Below are 18,445 nucleotides of genomic sequence, written 5' to 3' on the forward strand. Positions count from 1 at the left end.
GAGTTGGTACATTTTTGTGATGTGGAACAGGGTTAGGATTGATATTATCAGTATGTTGGATAGAACGTTCGGGGTAATTGTTGCTCTGTACGAGTGTGGGAAGGTTTCTGGGATTAATTAATTTTTGGCATTGAATATGGTGGATTTTTAGATGATTGATCAATACATGGTAGTAATTTGCAATAAAAGGGAGATCAGGTGCTTACGTACCTAACGTGTTGGAGTACATTGGCAAGCCCATCATTTCCGGTGTAACGTGAGTAGCGTCATTTGGATAGCGTCTGATGAGGTAAGTGTATTGCTGTCTTTCCAGCTTTTTTGGTTAAAATAGAGTTTATTTTCGGGTTGTAGTTTGTACAATCGGATAAACTTTGTGAAGAAACTGATCGTATTAAATTGATGAAGAAATTGAAATATAATGACCGGTATAAGTCTTTGTGATGTGTTGAAAAACATGGGCGTTATAGGAAGTGAGCATTTGATTCTCATGGAGTGGTAAGTTTATAAATTTTTGGTTAGACTTGGAATTGGTGGTGTTGGTAGTGAATTTACTAGATCATTTTGATTGTTACAGTGGAATGTTGGAGTGACTGAGTCCCCAATGAAGCCCTAAGAAGTTAGGGTGAAACAAAGATCTTTGTTGAACGGATATAAGGAGTACGGACATAAAATTGGACGGGTACAAGGAGTACGGACACAAAATTGTGGATTGAAGACCAAGTGTGGATGAGCATGCGTTTGTTATGGGGATGGATAGAAATGTGTATTGAAGTTGATTGTTATAGGTTAGAGTAGTAGTGTACCATTTTGTTATAGGAGAGAGTAGCAATATTAAAACATTTTTTGATGCAAATACTTTAATGTATAACCTTTTCTTGGGATATGACCAGCTATACTGCATGTTTACAACATTGATGGAATTAAGAGAGTAGCAGCATATTATGTACTAAATATTCTTGTACCAAAGAATTTTCTGTGATGAAAATATTGAATGCATAACCTTCTTTTGGGATATGACCAGCTATACTGCTTGTTTATAACATTGATGAATTGTTGATCATGACATACGTTTTTAATGTGATTGGATGTGTGTGGATGGAATAGTGTGAATGGGTTAGACAGTATTTATTTGTCTAGATAGAAGTTTTATGTATGCATATGAATAAATATTTCTGTGAATTGGATACTATATTGTGATGTGTATAGTTCTCTAGAAGTGTAGTCATTATTTAAGTATAGAGAACACTCTTATCTTATACCCTCTGTATTAGTGTTAGCTAGGAAGGTTAGCCAGATAAACTTATCTGGGTAACTTAGCTGGGTTCTTCAGCGGTGCAGGTACGCCACTGGAAATACCCAGCTATCTCAGTGTTAGCCAGGTACGTTTATCCAGCTAACTTTAGGACTACTCTTTGGCTATCTTAGTTATCCACTTACCTTAGATGGATAATGCTGAAAATTGGGGTTATCTGGCTAACGGCTCTCTGCTCTGGAATGCGCCTAGATCACTCTGACATAGACGAATAAGTATCCAGCTGTGTTGGGGGTGGTCAGACCGGTGGACTAAACTTTGCTGGAAAAACACGCTGACTGTGGACCTCTCTGGACCCAGTTATAAGCTTTCACACAGTAGGGGTTGCCAGCTGGCTCCATCCTTTTCAGTACATCCTGAAGAATGTACAGTATAAAACATCACATATTGGTACATTGATATACAAAAATTGAGGTGAAAATTTTACGTGCATTCTGCCAAAAAGAGCCACATCCTGGATTTCATAGGGTGTAATATAGACAGGTAACACAGAGTGTGCTTGGAGGTTCTTTTTAATCAGGCCAGTGGTACCCAATACAATTGAGACTATTTCTTTATCTTTCTGCCACATTTTTTTAGTCTCTGATTGCATATCTACTTACTTGAGGATCCATAGGTAGTACATATGACCAAGCTTTCCCTACCACTAATATTTTTGCCCTGTCTTTAGGGTTTTTGGGTTTTTTTGGTTTTTTTTTTTTTACTATCTCTGGATTCCTCCCCCTGCTGTATCCCCACCTTTTTGTGGTTTATGGCTCAGGGGGATAAATTGCCCTATGAGCATGACCAGAGCCAGAGGGTGAGGAGTTTGAGATGGTGTTGGTCTTTCCTCTTAATCCAAGAACTGATTGGGAGGGTTCTTTCTGCAAGCCTGGTGGATTGTACCCAAGGAGAGTGGAGAGTTTTGAGAGTGGAAGAGTGTTGGAAGATTTTTTATTTTTTATTTTTTTTAAGTTTTGGAATCTTGAACCAGTTTCCTGAGAGAAGGACAAACCCTGGTAACTTGAAGGACTGGGATCTGGATCTTTTGCCTTTGTTACCAGTCTACAAAAGAGGTTGGAGATTTTGGAGTTTGAGACTTTGAGGTTTTTGCAGAGACTATTGGAGTTCTCTGTTTTCTAAGATCTATTTTTTAACAAGGAATTATCATCTTTTCCAGCTCTTGATTCATCCTGGAACTTGAAAGAGGTTTATCCTACCCGCCAAGGGGAAGGGATTCTAGAGTTGGACATTGGTGCAGTTTGCAAAGAACAACTAGGGGATTTACCCTGGACAAAAAAACTATTGCCTTTTTTGATTAGGATTTTTTTGATGCTATTCCTGATTTTTTTTTTTTCCATACTGGCCTGGATTTTGATTTTCAAACAGTAAATTTTCTTTGAACACCATTCTTGGACTCTATGGTTATTTGCTACCTGAGTCCCCAGTGGGCATACTTCCCACTCAGGAATACCATGACCAGTGATCCTGAAGAGTAGGTGAGTGAGTTTTATGACTGTATCCACGACTGTACCAGCAGCCCAGGAGGTTCATCCTCCCCCCCACTGGATGAACCCTAGTTCTAGGGGCTCTTGTGGGAGAAAAGGAGAGGTCTAGGACATAAAAGAGCAGCCTGGGGAACTTGTGACACCCCCCCCCCTCCCTAGATTTGCTACATCCCACAAAGGGAAGTTTACATACCGAATTGTCACTTATCTGGAGACACCCTGGTCTCTACTGAGTGGTCCTAGAGTTCTGTCTTAGAGAGAGAGGATGGCATCTCCCTCACTGCTATCAGCACCTCCCCCTGAGGTTTGTTTGAGATGGATTGATCCCTGACTAGAATGGAAAGGTCAGGTGGATTAGTAGTTTGGTCTTTTGAGTTGGCTCCCAGAGAGTGAGAAGTTGGTTTTTGTTTGTCCCTATCCAGGTTGGGGCCTACACCCCTAACTTGGATTTTTTGACAAAGAGAAGATTCTGCAACACACAATCCCTGCCTGTGAAGATCTTCCTTAGGTTGGGAAAGAGTGATTTTTTTTTTTTTTTTGGACGTCGGATGACTCTCAGACTTTTGGCTGAAGGTGAGTCCCTGGATTATTCTGTGGAGGGACATACCCTGTATCCAGAGGCCAGGGAGCAGAAGATCTGAGAGCCCCTCTCCATCACAGTAAGGGGTTGCATTGACTGCTTTCAATTCAGTGGAAGAGCAGAGACTGAAAGTGTTTTTGTTGTGCTTTGGGTTGTAAGGAGGTTTATTACCACTGCTCCTCGCAGTTTGGAGCAGGGCTGCCATAGCCAGTTGTCTGATCAGAATCAGACCTTTCCTCCAGAGAGGTCACAGTTGGTGAATCCAAGGAAAAGCAGCAGCATCATGTTGAGAGACCCACAACTGGATCTCTACCCTGGGAAATACAGGATGCAGCCAAGGGTATATCTTTGGACTCTGTTGGAAGCCAGGTACGCATTTGGAGCGTAAGGGGGTCCGCACTTAGAATTTCCATGCCAGACTGGGACACTTGCCCAATTCTGAAGAAGGAAGGGAACAGTGGGGATGTGCACCTTGTAAATTCATCGTTGGAACACAGATATACAGTAGAAATAATTTTATATGTGATTGGACTTGTATTAATTTTGACAAATCCAAGTAAAATTTATTTTGAACACCCACCTGGTGTCCTGCCTGTTGCTACAGCAGTAATAACAGTAAAAAGGATAGTAACACACGGCCATCAGTGTTTCATTTCACTGTCTGGTCCTAGAAGGTTATCCTTCCCCATCCGCGAAAAAAGAGCCCACTCTTGGGATATTGGGGAAGTGAAGGAAGAAGTAGCGCCAGATATAAATGTCTTCATGGACCCTCTAAGAAAGGGTTACACTTAGTTTTAAGACTTCTATCAGCAATGCTGTTCTTGTGTTTTTATCCTGGTTTTCTAGCATCAGGTTTTCTATGGGTTGAAATAGGAATGTGCCAAGTAATCCCAATTTCTTCGTTCTCCGCATTTCTATCGGGGTCAGGTTTGCAGTGTTTTTTTCTGATACAGTGATGTTATAGTGTTCACAGTTTCCAGTGGATGAGCCTTCTGACATCAGCCCAGAACACCCAACGACGAGATGTTTAATCATTTCCAGTTTCTCTACAGAATCTGCATTTGTTTTGACTTTTTTTTTTTTCTATGCTGGCTGTGGACCATCTTGGCCTGTGCTGCAGTTATCAGTCTCTCATCTTTAGATTTAAGTTCACCTAACCTTAGCCATTCCAGTGTCAGGGTTTGAGCCACATGTGTTTACTTAAGTATCTCTCTGTATTTCCCACTGTATTTGTGATTTTGCCATATTTATTTTTTTTTTGCTTGTTTGCAGTCCAGTTCTTTAAAGATTCTGTTGCCTCTTTTCGCACGTGTGCTGGTAAATTCTAACTTATTCCTTCTACTTGGTGATTTGTGACTATATGGTGTTATATGGCCTCATACGTAATGATTTCCTTTTTTTCAATTTGAGCTTATGTACCGCATTCTCAGTCCATCAAAAAAACCACCCAAAGCGGTTTACAATAATAATAAAATAAATATGCAAAGTATATAATAAAATGCCTCCTAAATTACATAATCACATCCTAAAAATACATGTCATAAACATATAAAATGTAACAAACAATACATAATCATCATAATTGAAAAGCATTCTTGGTACCAAATACTTTGATGTCATTGGCAATTAAATATTGGACCAATATCTCAGGAAAATAAACTTTGCAATTTCAGGATGCCATGTGGCCAGGCCTTGCTTTTTCTAAGGCCAGAAGTTCTTAAAAAAAAAAAAAAAAGCTTTGTACTCCAGCACAGCACAAGGCCTGGGTTTGCCAATAGGCACAGTAGGCATGTGCCTAGGGCAGCTTGTATGTGGGGGAACAGCAGGCAGAGCAAAATAATTTCCGGCCTCTTAGCAGTGAAAAATAAAAGTCTCTGCCGACTCAGCAGATGTGGAGGCAAAGGAGATCTGCAGTCATCCTCTACTTCTCCGGTGGGGCCTGCATCTAGCTAAGAAGAGCCCTTGCTGTCTTTTGCCCCAGTCCGGTCCTGCATCAGGGCAAAACAAAGCCCCAGAGCCTTAGTCCCGACCACCATCTGCTTGCCACCCAATGCAGCCCACAATGGCCGCATTGGATGGCCACTGTCTAGACCGAAGTGTCTCTCTAATAAACAAGAATTCTTTGAGCCAGGGCCGGCAGTTTCCTGCCTACTATGCTTCATAAGAAATTTAAAAAATAAATATCTCACCTGAGAATGGACCCTATGCCAGCATGTACTTCCTGAAGTCTCTATAAATATCTCACCTGAGAATGGACCCTATACCAGCATGTACTTCCTGAAGTCTCTATAAATATCTCACCTGAGAATGGACCCTATACCAGCATGTACTTCCTGAAGTCTCTATAAATATCTCACCTGAGAATGGACCCTATACCAGCATGTACTTCCTGAAGTCTCTATAAATATCTCACCTGAGAATGGACCCTATACCAGCATGTACTTCCTGAAGTCTCTATAAATATCTCACCTGAGAATGGACCCTATACCAGCATGTACTTCCTGAAGTCTCTATAAATATCTCACCTGAGAATGGACCCTATACCAGCATGTACTTCCTGAAGTCTCTATAAATATCTCACCTGAGAATGGACCCTATACCAGCATGTACTTCCTGAAGTCTCTATAAATATCTCACCTGAGAATGGACCCTATACCAGCATGTACTTCCTGAAGTCTCTATAAATATCTCACCTGAGAATGGACCCTATACCAGCATGTACTTCCCGAAGTCTCTATAAATATCTCACCTGAGAATGGACCCTATACCAGCATGTACTTCCTGAAGTCTCTATAAATATCTCACCTGAGAATGGACCCTATACCAGCATGTACTTCCCGAAGTCTCTATAAATATCTCACCTGAGAATGGACCCTATACCAGCATGTACTTCCCGAAGTCTCTATAAATATCTCACCTGAGAATGGACCCTATACCAGCATGTACTTCCCGAAGTCTCTATAAATATCTCACCTGAGAATGGACCCTATGCCAGCATGTACTTCCTGAAGTCTCTATAAATATCTCACCTGAGAATGGACCCTATGCCAGCATGTACTTCCTGAAGTCTCTATAAATATCTCACCTGAGAATGGACCCTATACCAGCATGTACTTCCTGAAGTCTCTATAAATATCTCACCTGAGAATGGACCCTATACCAGCATGTACTTCCTGAAGTCTCTATAAATATCTCACCTGAGAATGGACCCTATACCAGCATGTACTTCCTGAAGTCTCTATAAATATCTCACCTGAGAATGGACCCTATACCAGCATGTACTTCCTGAAGTCTCTATAAATATCTCACCTGAGAATGGACCCTATACCAGCATGTACTTCCTGAAGTCTCTATAAATATCTCACCTGAGAATGGACCCTATACCAGCATGTACTTCCTGAAGTCTCTATAAATATCTCACCTGAGAATGGACCCTATACCAGCATGTACTTCCCGAAGTCTCTATAAATATCTCACCTGAGAATGGACCCTATACCAGCATGTACTTCCTGAAGTCTCTATAAATATCTCACCTGAGAATGGACCCTATACCAGCATGTACTTCCTGAAGTCTCTATAAATATCTCACCTGAGAATGGACCCTATACCAGCATGTACTTCCCGAAGTCTCTATAAATATCTCACCTGAGAATGGACCCTATACCAGCATGTACTTCCTGAAGTCTCTATAAATATCTCACCTGAGAATGGACCCTATACCAGCATGTACTTCCCGAAGTCTCTATAAATATCTCACCTGAGAATGGACCCTATACCAGCATGTACTTCCCGAAGTCTCTATAAATATCTCACCTGAGAATGGACCCTATACCAGCATGTACTTCCTGAAGTCTCTATAAATATCTCACCTGAGAATGGACCCTATGCCAGCATGTACTTCCTGAAGTCTCTATAAATATCTCACCTGAGAATGGACCCTATGCCAGCATGTACTTCCTGAAGTCTCTATAAATATCTCACCTGAGAATGGACCCTATACCAGCATGTACTTCCTGAAGTCTCTATAAATATCTCACCTGAGAATGGACCCTATACCAGCATGTACTTCCTGAAGTCTCTATAAATATCTCACCTGAGAATGGACCCTATACCAGCATGTACTTCCCGAAGTCTCTATAAATATCTCACCTGAGAATGGACCCTATACCAGCATGTACTTCCTGAAGTCTCTATAAATATCTCACCTGAGAATGGACCCTATACCAGCATGTACTTCCTGAAGTCTCTATAAATATCTCACCTGAGAATGGACCCTATACCAGCATGTACTTCCTGAAGTCTCTATAAATATCTCACCTGAGAATGGACCCTATACCAGCATGTACTTCCCGAAGTCTCTATAAATATCTCACCTGAGAATGGACCCTATACCAGCATGTACTTCCTGAAGTCTCTATAAATATCTCACCTGAGAATGGACCCTATACCAGCATGTACTTCCCGAAGTCTCTATAAATATCTCACCTGAGAATGGACCCTATACCAGCATGTACTTCCTGAAGTCTCTATAAATATCTCACCTGAGAATGGACCCTATACCAGCATGTACTTCCTGAAGTCTCTATAAATATCTCACCTGAGAATGGACCCTATACCAGCATGTACTTCCTGAAGTCTCTATAAATATCTCACCTGAGAATGGACCCTATACCAGCATGTACTTCCTGAAGTCTCTATAAATATCTCACCTGAGAATGGACCCTATACCAGCATGTACTTCCTGAAGTCTCTATAAATATCTCACCTGAGAATGGACCCTATACCAGCATGTACTTCCTGAAGTCTCTATAAATATCTCACCTGAGAATGGACCCTATACCAGCATGTACTTCCCGAAGTCTCTATAAATATCTCACCTGAGAATGGACCCTATACCAGCATGTACTTCCTGAAGTCTCTATAAATATCTCACCTGAGAATGGACCCTATACCAGCATGTACTTCCCGAAGTCTCTATAAATATCTCACCTGAGAATGGACCCTATACCAGCATGTACTTCCTGAAGTCTCTATAAATATCTCACCTGAGAATGGACCCTATACCAGCATGTACTTCCCGAAGTCTCTATAAATATCTCACCTGAGAATGGACCCTATACCAGCATGTACTTCCTGAAGTCTCTATAAATATCTCACCTGAGAATGGACCCTATACCAGCATGTACTTCCCGAAGTCTCTATAAATATCTCACCTGAGAATGGACCCTATACCAGCATGTACTTCCTGAAGTCTCTATAAATATCTCACCTGAGAATGGACCCTATACCAGCATGTACTTCCTGAAGTCTCTATAAATATCTCACCTGAGAATGGACCCTATACCAGCATGTACTTCCCGAAGTCTCTATAAATATCTCACCTGAGAATGGACCCTATACCAGCATGTACTTCCTGAAGTCTCTATAAATATCTCACCTGAGAATGGACCCTATACCAGCATGTACTTCCCGAAGTCTCTATAAATATCTCACCTGAGAATGGACCCTATACCAGCATGTACTTCCCGAAGTCTCTATAAATATCTCACCTGAGAATGGACCCTATACCAGCATGTACTTCCTGAAGTCTCTATAAATATCTCACCTGAGAATGGACCCTATGCCAGCATGTACTTCCTGAAGTCTCTATAAATATCTCACCTGAGAATGGACCCTATGCCAGCATGTACTTCCTGAAGTCTCTATAAATATCTCACCTGAGAATGGACCCTATACCAGCATGTACTTCCTGAAGTCTCTATAAATATCTCACCTGAGAATGGACCCTATACCAGCATGTACTTCCTGAAGTCTCTATAAATATCTCACCTGAGAATGGACCCTATACCAGCATGTACTTCCCGAAGTCTCTATAAATATCTCACCTGAGAATGGACCCTATACCAGCATGTACTTCCTGAAGTCTCTATAAATATCTCACCTGAGAATGGACCCTATACCAGCATGTACTTCCTGAAGTCTCTATAAATATCTCACCTGAGAATGGACCCTATACCAGCATGTACTTCCTGAAGTCTCTATAAATATCTCACCTGAGAATGGACCCTATACCAGCATGTACTTCCCGAAGTCTCTATAAATATCTCACCTGAGAATGGACCCTATACCAGCATGTACTTCCTGAAGTCTCTATAAATATCTCACCTGAGAATGGACCCTATACCAGCATGTACTTCCCGAAGTCTCTATAAATATCTCACCTGAGAATGGACCCTATACCAGCATGTACTTCCTGAAGTCTCTATAAATATCTCACCTGAGAATGGACCCTATACCAGCATGTACTTCCTGAAGTCTCTATAAATATCTCACCTGAGAATGGACCCTATACCAGCATGTACTTCCCGAAGTCTCTATAAATATCTCACCTGAGAATGGACCCTATACCAGCATGTACTTCCTGAAGTCTCTATAAATATCTCACCTGAGAATGGACCCTATACCAGCATGTACTTCCCGAAGTCTCTATAAATATCTCACCTGAGAATGGACCCTATACCAGCATGTACTTCCCGAAGTCTCTATAAATATCTCACCTGAGAATGGACCCTATACCAGCATGTACTTCCCGAAGTCTCTCTCATGTTCTTTCAGATTCCACTCTTGCTAATTTCCACTTTTTAGATCTCTCCCTGTTTGGAAGCTCCACTTGACATTTTTTAAGATATGAACATCTGTCTATCCCCCCTGACGCAGCCCTGATGCGAAACATGGCCGTGTCGGGGGCCTCTCTCTGAACTGTAAGAGTCCCTTGTGCTAATTAGTTCATGTGTTACTTGTTTATGTGGTTCTGTTAATATAAAAAAATAATAACAAATTCATTGATGATGTATTGATCAGTGGTTTATGTCTGGCCACACATTCTTTATATTGTATGTTATTCTATATGTACGTGTCGTTGACTCCGTCATCACTGTGTGCTTTCGCCAAATGAAAATTTACCGGTGTTGCCTCCTTCCCCCTCCAAGCCGGCCTACAGAGGGCAAAAGCCCCACCGCTGTCGCTGTTCTCCCTGGCCTGCTGGAGCCACCAGTGTGAGAGGCAGAATTACAGAAGAGAGTGAGGGCAGCAGGTCGGGCTTTCTAACCGATTTATACTGCCATGGGCTCCTCCTCCTGCACCGGTCGAACAGCTGGCACGGCAAGGAGAGGAGCCGGCAGCGGCAGGAATAGCTAGAGGGATCTTTCTGCTGGCTCTGCTCTCCTGGTGATGGGGCTGAGGGGGAAGGGAGAGAACGAGACCCTCAGGTGGCTGGAAGAGTATTTCTTCAAACTGGGGACTCGGGGATCCGGGTGTGGTGGGGGAAATATAACGTGGGGGTGAGAGAGAGAGAGAGGACTGAGAAATGAGCTTGGGAGGCAAGGCTGCCCTTCGCAAAGGAGAGAGGGGAGAGAGTGGGGACTGAGATGGGGGTTGGAAGGGGGGGGGGGAGAGAGAGTTGGGGACTGAGGGATGAGGTTTGGAGACAGGACCATCCCTTGGAAGGGAAGGGAGGGTATGATGCGTGTACAATAGCCGAGAGGCTATTGTACACGCTAAGCTACTGAGGCATTGTGGAGATCGCGAGTGTTTCTGAGCCAGCGAGCAGTAGAAGCAGAGGCACTTACTGACCAGAGTCTGGTTGCACGTGCCTCAGACCGGCATAGTGGTGGCATTTCTCTCCTCTTTTCCTTTCCTCACATGCAAAAAACCCCTCAATGGCTCACAGAACAGGAGACGTTAAAACTCACTTGGAATTGAACTCTTCCCTTCCCAGTAATGCGGCATAATGCTGTCAGTGGGGCAGCTTGACAGGAGTTGCTCGCCCTGGGTCCTATTGGGTTTTTTTTGGAGGATGCAAAATGGAAACCGCTGTATGCTAATGCACTATCTTTTCTGTATTGCCGCATGAGAGGGGCCCCATGGATGCAAGACAGTAGCACTGAATTGTAGCCCTCTGGCGTGTAAATGGCAGGAGATTGTGCCAAGACTCCAGCAATTTATGTGGCAAGGGCAGCAAGAAAAAAATGAAAGGGAAGGACAGTTGTGTGGCATCTGAATGTAACCTCCCAATTTGCCAAATATCAGACTTTCCAGTTACTAATGAACATCCAGGGACCACTTTAAGCCTCCAAGGTTAAAACTATGAAGAAAGAATGGGAGAATTTATGAAATGTTGCTTGGGTACTGGCTCACAGTGCTTATCCTGATATCTTGTGTTTCCTTTCAGTTTCTGGGTATAGCGTTTCTTGGAGTTGGACTCTGGGCGTGGAGTGAAAAAGTAAGTAACAGTTATTTATTTATTTATTTATTTATTTATTTAATGGTTTTTATATACCGCCGTTCATCCTAGGATATCGCGTCGGTTTACAGGAAACAAAAACAAAACGTCAAAGCGTTGTACATAGAACAAGGTGGTAATAATTATGAACTAAAATATAAATAACTAACAGTAGTAGTAACATTGTACATAAAACAAGTTAATAATAATTATGAACTAATACATAAATAACAGTAGGAATAACTAAGTAATTTAAACGGCAAAAGCTTAGAGTAGTGGGAAAGTAGTGGGAAACATGTAACCAGAGCATTAAGTTCATCTTTAATAACTGTGTAGCCTCTGTTCCACCGGGGAGAGGGGCTTAGGGGCTCACTCGAGAGCACTGGGACCGAGTTGTGATTCCCCCCCCCCCCCCTGCTCCCAGGCTGTTTCCTGATTGGGAAGAAAGGTAAAGTCTTTTGAGGCCCTTAAGGCTTTTGAGGGGTCCATATTCAAAAGCATTTGTCTGGCCAAGTTTGGGACTTGGCCGGACAAAGAGCGGGTTTTGCAAGTCCTGTCTGTTTCACTGCGCCGACTTATCTGACTTATCCGGATAAGCCAGGGTGAGCTGGGCGCGTTCCACAGCAGAGAGGTGTTATCCGGCTAAGTCTGCCGATATCCAGCGTCATCCGGTGAAGTTAGCCGGGTAGCTCTAGGACTGCCTTCGAGCTGTCCTAAAGTTATCTGGGCATGTGTATCCAGATCACGTGATACGTAACTGGCTATATTCAGAGTATAATGAAGCCTAGTGTAAATAAAAATGCTTTCTGGGCCTTCAGACCTGATTCCCCAGTCTCCTACCCCATCCTTCCAAAATACTTTGGGTGCTAGCCCACAGCTACTTTAATTTGGCCCCTTCCCCCCCCCCCCCCGAACCGCAGCCTAACCCCCAAAAGGAAAAAAAAAGAAAAAGAACTGTCTCTAGTGATCTGAGGCCAGCTGGGCCCCCACCACTAAAAGCACCAAGAAGGCATTTGACAAATTCCCTCATGGGGAGACTCTTCAGGAAATTGAGAGGCCATGGGATCAGGAGCATTGCATCGCGGACTGGTAACCGGATACACAGACAGGAAATAAAGAGTAGGACTAAATGGTCAGTTTTCCAGATATGGAGAGAGGTAGTTTAGTGGGAGTGCCCCGGGGGTCTGTACAGGACCTGCGCGGTTCGGCATATTCATAAATGATCTGGTGAAAGGAATGACAAGTGAGGTGATCGCATTCGCAGATGACACAAAATTGTTCCAGATCATTAAAACAACAGGGGATTGTGAGTAACTACAGAAGGACCTTATGACACTAGGAGACTGGGCTTCTAAATGGCAGATGCAAGGTACTGTGAGCAAGTTCAAAGTAATGCACATGTAGGGAAAAATGATCCCAACTACAGGTACACGATGCTGAGTTCTGTGTTAGGTGTCACCACCCAGGAAAAGGACCTTGGAGTCCTTGTGGAAGATACTGTGAAATCTTTGGCTCAGCGTGCAGCGGTGATTTAAAAAAAAAAAAAAAAAAAAAAAGTTAGGAATTATTTGGAAAGGAATAGAGAACAAAACTGAGAATATCATAATGCCCTTATACAGATCCATACTATGACTGCACCTTGAGTATTGTGTACGGTTCTGGTCACCCCATCTCAAAAAAAGCCATAGCAGACATAGAAAAGATACAGAGAAGGGTGACAAAAATGATAAAAGGGATAGAAAACCGTCCTTACAGAGAGAGACTAAACAGATTAGGGCTCTTTAACTTGGAAAAGAGATGACTGAGGGGCTGATGCAGTATCACGCGTGGTAAAACAGGCACTCATTATTGAGCACCCGTTTTCCTAATGCGCGCACAGCCATCTCTCCTGGATGCCCAATGTAATGTTTAAATGAACTGGTGCATTAAAAAGGACCCGCTAGGGATAAATTGTGTGTCTCTAGCACTCAAAAACATTGAGCATCCAGGAGATGTGGCTGTGTGCCCCCAGTGCTGACCTGACCAAAGCTCCCCCCCAAGGTCTGGACGGCTGGGCCAAGCAGTCTGGGTTGGACCCAGGGGTCCTCTACTTGAAATGGCCTTTTTGAGTCCATGTGTAAAACAGTCCTTGCCAGACCTCAAATGCCCCTTCCAGACCTGGAACCCCTACTGGAGATCCTCCTCTAGCAGGGACGGTTCTCGCTTGGTCCTTTCAGTGACACTTGACAATGAAAGGACCAATCCCCTTTCAGCACAGCCTTCTGAAAGGGGGATTGGTCCATTACTGTCACATGTCAATGAAAGGACCAATCAGCAGAGAGTGAAGGAGTGAATAAATTAATATTAAGTCTCAGGCACTTATACACCCACATGTGTAGATATCCATCGGTCTAGGAGGACTGCTAAATCCCAGACTATTATGTGAGACAAAAATAGGCCTTAATTAAATTAAATTAACCATTTCCAAGAATTAAAATGGAAGTCCCAAAATGGCCATGTTTCAGCATGAAAGCCTGCTTCAGGGGCATTATCAAAATAAAACAAATGGTGGTAAATCCTGTTGAAAATGGCACTTGCCTTGATGTTTGTAAATGTCAGGAGATCAATATTGAACTGAAACACTTTAAAATTGGAATGTGTGTCTGTAACCAGTTGACAGTGGTGAGGCCTGGCTATCCTTGCTATACTTTCTGAATAGTGTACCCTAGAGTGCAGGTCGAGCTAAGCCTCGTCATGCTTTATTACTCATAATGTCGACCAAGCTTTTAATGAACTATCTTTTAGAAGGTCAGTTTAACAATTAGCAAAATATAAAAGAAGCAACAGTCCGGGAAAGAGGCAGGACTTGTGTTTCTTGTTTTCTGTGCCAAGGGTACATCTCATATTGGGAGTTTGCTGTATTTTACAGGATATATTTGGGAAAAATAAAAAGCATCAAAAAATGTTACGTATTAGGTGACATCTATGTTGTGCAGTGAAGGTTTTCTGAAGCTGGTTGGCTCTTAAGAGTAATTTGACCTGACGGAATTGATCTTCTTTCCCGTCTCCTTTATTAGCTAAAACATGAAACCCTGGATAGGTTGCTCCTTTGTTGTGCCAGGGATGCCCCAGAATGTTTCCATCACAGCAGTCAGTACAGTGGACATATCATACCTTTATGCTTTACGTCCTAGTGCTAGGTATAGAGCAGATGTGTTTACAGATGCAAAGCACAGAGCTGGAGCCAGCTTTTAGTCATCTTTTGGAAAGGAACCAAACAATATCAGATCTGTTTTTTCAATAAATTATTGCAGTGCAGTGATGTGGCTTCCCACATATGTCTTAAGCATGTTATGATGGCACTTTCCCAATCAGCTCAGATGGTCTTATTTGTACAATTAATAATTATATCAACAAAATGACGGCAATTAGGCAGCATGGAGTAATGTCTTATAACACAGATGTACAGTAGTCAGTAATGCTGTATAGCTCTGATTTTACGACTCAGAGGTACAATTCCATATTTAGCATTTTTGAACGATCAGAAATCCAAATTTTAATTTTTCTGTTAACCAGAAAAATGACAATTTTCCACTGAAGCTTCATGGAAGTGAGATAAATGCAGTGCTCTTGAGAGACAAGGGGCCCTAAGATAACCCTGAAGCTCTGCTGCCATGGGGGCACTTGGCAGTGTTTGAGTTAGGGCCCACTGATGGGGGGAGGGGTTTGGTATGAATTCACATCCTGAAACGGGTTAGAGCTAGGTGGCAAGATTAATGTACCAAAAATCTCTAGCTTTGCAAATTGTGATTATGTTCAGGGCTTTAGTTAATGCTTGGTTTTGGAGTCAATATTTGGAAACCATATCTACTCAACTATTTTTAAGGGAAACAAAATGTATCTCCATCTCCATGGTTCAAATTTGGAAGTCAAAACATAAAGTTCAGGTTACTTCCCAAAGCCTTTGAAATCCAAGAAACAGACTTCAGGCTGTTCCCTAAAACCCTTAGACTCTCTTCCCACCCTGCAACAAAAGATAAAACTCAATTTGCTATTTTTTTTCTTTGTGTAATTGGTTTCTTATAATTTGTTTTTCTTATTTCCTTGTCTCCTCCTCCCTTAATTTTGGGCTTGGCTTCTATTGTTGATATGGGAGATTATTCTTATATAGTAGATGAACTGCTTGATATTAAATTCAGTCAATTTGGTGAAGCTTTCTTGATTTACATTATTTTGTGAATCTATTAAGAAAGTGAAATAGTAAATGAAAAGAAAACACCTCATGTTTGTTTCCAAAATAAGTAGGGATGACCTCCTTCCATAAATAGGACAGCAAAAAAACAGTTTGTTAATGGAGATTCTGGGCAGCTAAAACAAATATCTGAGACAATGAAGGATGTAATAGAGCAGATTGACAAACTAAAAAGTAATAAATCACCGGGGCTAGATGGCATCCATTCCAGAGTTTTAAAAGAACTAAAATATGAAATTGCTAACCTGTTACTAGTAATCTATAATCTATCATGTGAAATTGCCATGATTCTTGAAGACTGGAAGGTGGCTAGTGTGAAGCTGATTTTTAAAAAGGGTTCCAGGATGATCTGGGAAACTATAGATTGGTGAGCCTGATGTCTATGCTGGGCAAAATGATAGAAGCCATTCTTAAAAACAAAATCCCTGGCCATATAGATAGAAACGGTTTAATGGGGACGTGTCAATTGGTTTTAGCAAGAGGGAAGTCTTGTCTTGCCAATTTTTTAGATTTTTTTTGAAGGTGTAAATAAACATAGATAAAGATGAGCTGCTTGATACACTATATTTGGATTTTCGGAAAGCATTTGGCAAAGTCCCCTATATGAGACTCCTCAGGAAATTACAAAGTCATGGAATAGGAGACAGTATTCTGTTGTGGATTGGTAACTGGTTAAAAGGCCGGAAATAGTAGGTAAGACTAAATAATTTTCCAAATGGAGAAAGATCATTAGTGAGATATCACAGGGATTTGTTCTGGGACCCGATGCTGTTTAATTAACATCTTCATAAATGATATGGAAAAGGGAACAATGAGTGAGATGATCAAATTTGCAGATGAGACAAAATTTATTCAAACTTTCAAAACAGCAGCAGATTTCGAGGAATCACAAAAAGGACCTTGTGAAACTAGAAGATTGGGCAACTGAATGGCAGATGAAATTTAATGTGGAAAAGTGCAAAGTGTTGCATGCAGAGAAAAATAATCTCAATTACAGGTACACAATGCTGAGTTCTGTATTGTGAGTCGCTACCCAGAAAAAGGACACTGAAGTCTTTGTGTACAATCTGTTAAATTCCCCGGCTCAGTCTGTAGTGACGATCAAAATAGCAAATAGAATGTTAGGAATGGAAAATAAAACAGAAAATATCAAGCAATGGTGTTGACCATACCTTGAGTACTGTGTGCAGTTCCAATCACCCGATCTCAGGAAAGACATAGTGACCCCCTAGAAGAGGTGCAGAGGAGTGTGACAGAAATGATAAAGGAAATGGAACAGCTCTGCTATGATGAGAGGCTACGCAAGCTTGGAAAAGAGACATCTGAGAAGGGGACATGATAGAAGTTTATAAAATAATGACTGGGGTGGAAAGGGGTAAATAAGATGGGCATTTACCCTTTCAAATACTACTAAAGCAAGGGGACACTTCATGAAACTAACAACCAGGAGATTCAAAACAAATTGTAGAAAGTACTTTTTCACTCAGCGCACTATCAAGCTGTGGAATCTGTTGCCAGAGGACGTGGTCAAGGCAGCTAGCATAGCGGAGTTGAAAAGAGGTTTGGACAAGTTCCTGGATGAAATGTTCATAAGACATTGTTAGCCAGGTAGACTAAAGAAAGCTATTGCTGTCCCTGGGAGTCAGTCACAGGAATTAGATCTACTTTATGGGATCTGCCAGGTACTTGCTACCTGGATTGGCCACGGTCAGAGACAGGATGCTGGACTCGATGGATCTTGGTCTGACCCAGCATGGCAAATCTTATGTTCTTATATTCAGTTAAGAAGATAAGAACACATATTTTGTATGTGCATATATATATATTAGAAATAAACAGATTCAAACTGAGATGAACAGAATCCCTGATCATATTCCGTACAGGTGTCTTGTGCACACGTACAGCCAGCACAATTTTATAAAGCACCAGGTCTCAGTTTTGCACATCATCATCATTCACGCTCTTCCATCAAGAGAACTCAAAGTGTGTTATAACAGATCAGATATGGTGTAGGATAACACCATGGTCTGAATGGAAGGAAAGCACACAAAATACGGTGGTGATAGCGTAGGTAGGCACACGGAGGGTCTAAACGCAAAGTCGGATTTCTCAGAAGGTATCGTGGCATACAGGGCCATCAGGCTGGTCCAGAATTGGCTTTCCCTTTTGACTGTTGCTAAACAGCATCCACCTGTCCTCCCCCCTCCAGAGTGAGCAGATTATTTGTCTGGGCAGCACCATTTGTAAAAGAGCATGGAGCAGTGAATGACAGCAATACCTCTGAATTCCTCTTATTAATTTTCCCCCCTCTGGGGAGCTTATCTACCTATTATCACTTCCAAACGGAATTGTCAAGCTCCTCTATTTTTGTTCCAGATTTTATATTTGAGGTGTACTGGAAATAATTATAAAGAATTACTGCTGTTAGGCGTCTCTGCTACAGACTTGCACTTAGACTGATGGGATTTTAGGCACTGAAGGGGAGAAAGCTGAGCCTAAGGGGGGGGAACTTAAATCAAGTGACTTGCAAGCAAATAAAAATAAGACTATTGCT

The 18,445-nt window shown here is 41.9% G+C and overlaps 1 protein-coding gene across 2 annotated transcripts in view; it reads left to right on the top strand.

Annotated features, from left to right (window-relative positions):
- Positions 1-18,445, top strand: part of TSPAN5 (tetraspanin 5) — a 187,348-nt gene that overhangs the window by 111,619 nt on the left and 57,284 nt on the right. For both annotated transcript variants that reach the window (XM_029597433.1, XM_029597439.1), the window contains exon 2: positions 11,610-11,660. In XM_029597433.1, coding sequence (XP_029453293.1) covers positions 11,610-11,660 — 51 coding nt within the window. The remainder of the gene's footprint in view (positions 1-11,609; positions 11,661-18,445) is intronic.

The sequence above is a fragment of the Rhinatrema bivittatum genome, chromosome 1 (assembly GCF_901001135.1).
Source record: "Rhinatrema bivittatum chromosome 1, aRhiBiv1.1, whole genome shotgun sequence".
NCBI classification, from domain to species: domain Eukaryota; kingdom Metazoa; phylum Chordata; class Amphibia; order Gymnophiona; family Rhinatrematidae; genus Rhinatrema; species Rhinatrema bivittatum.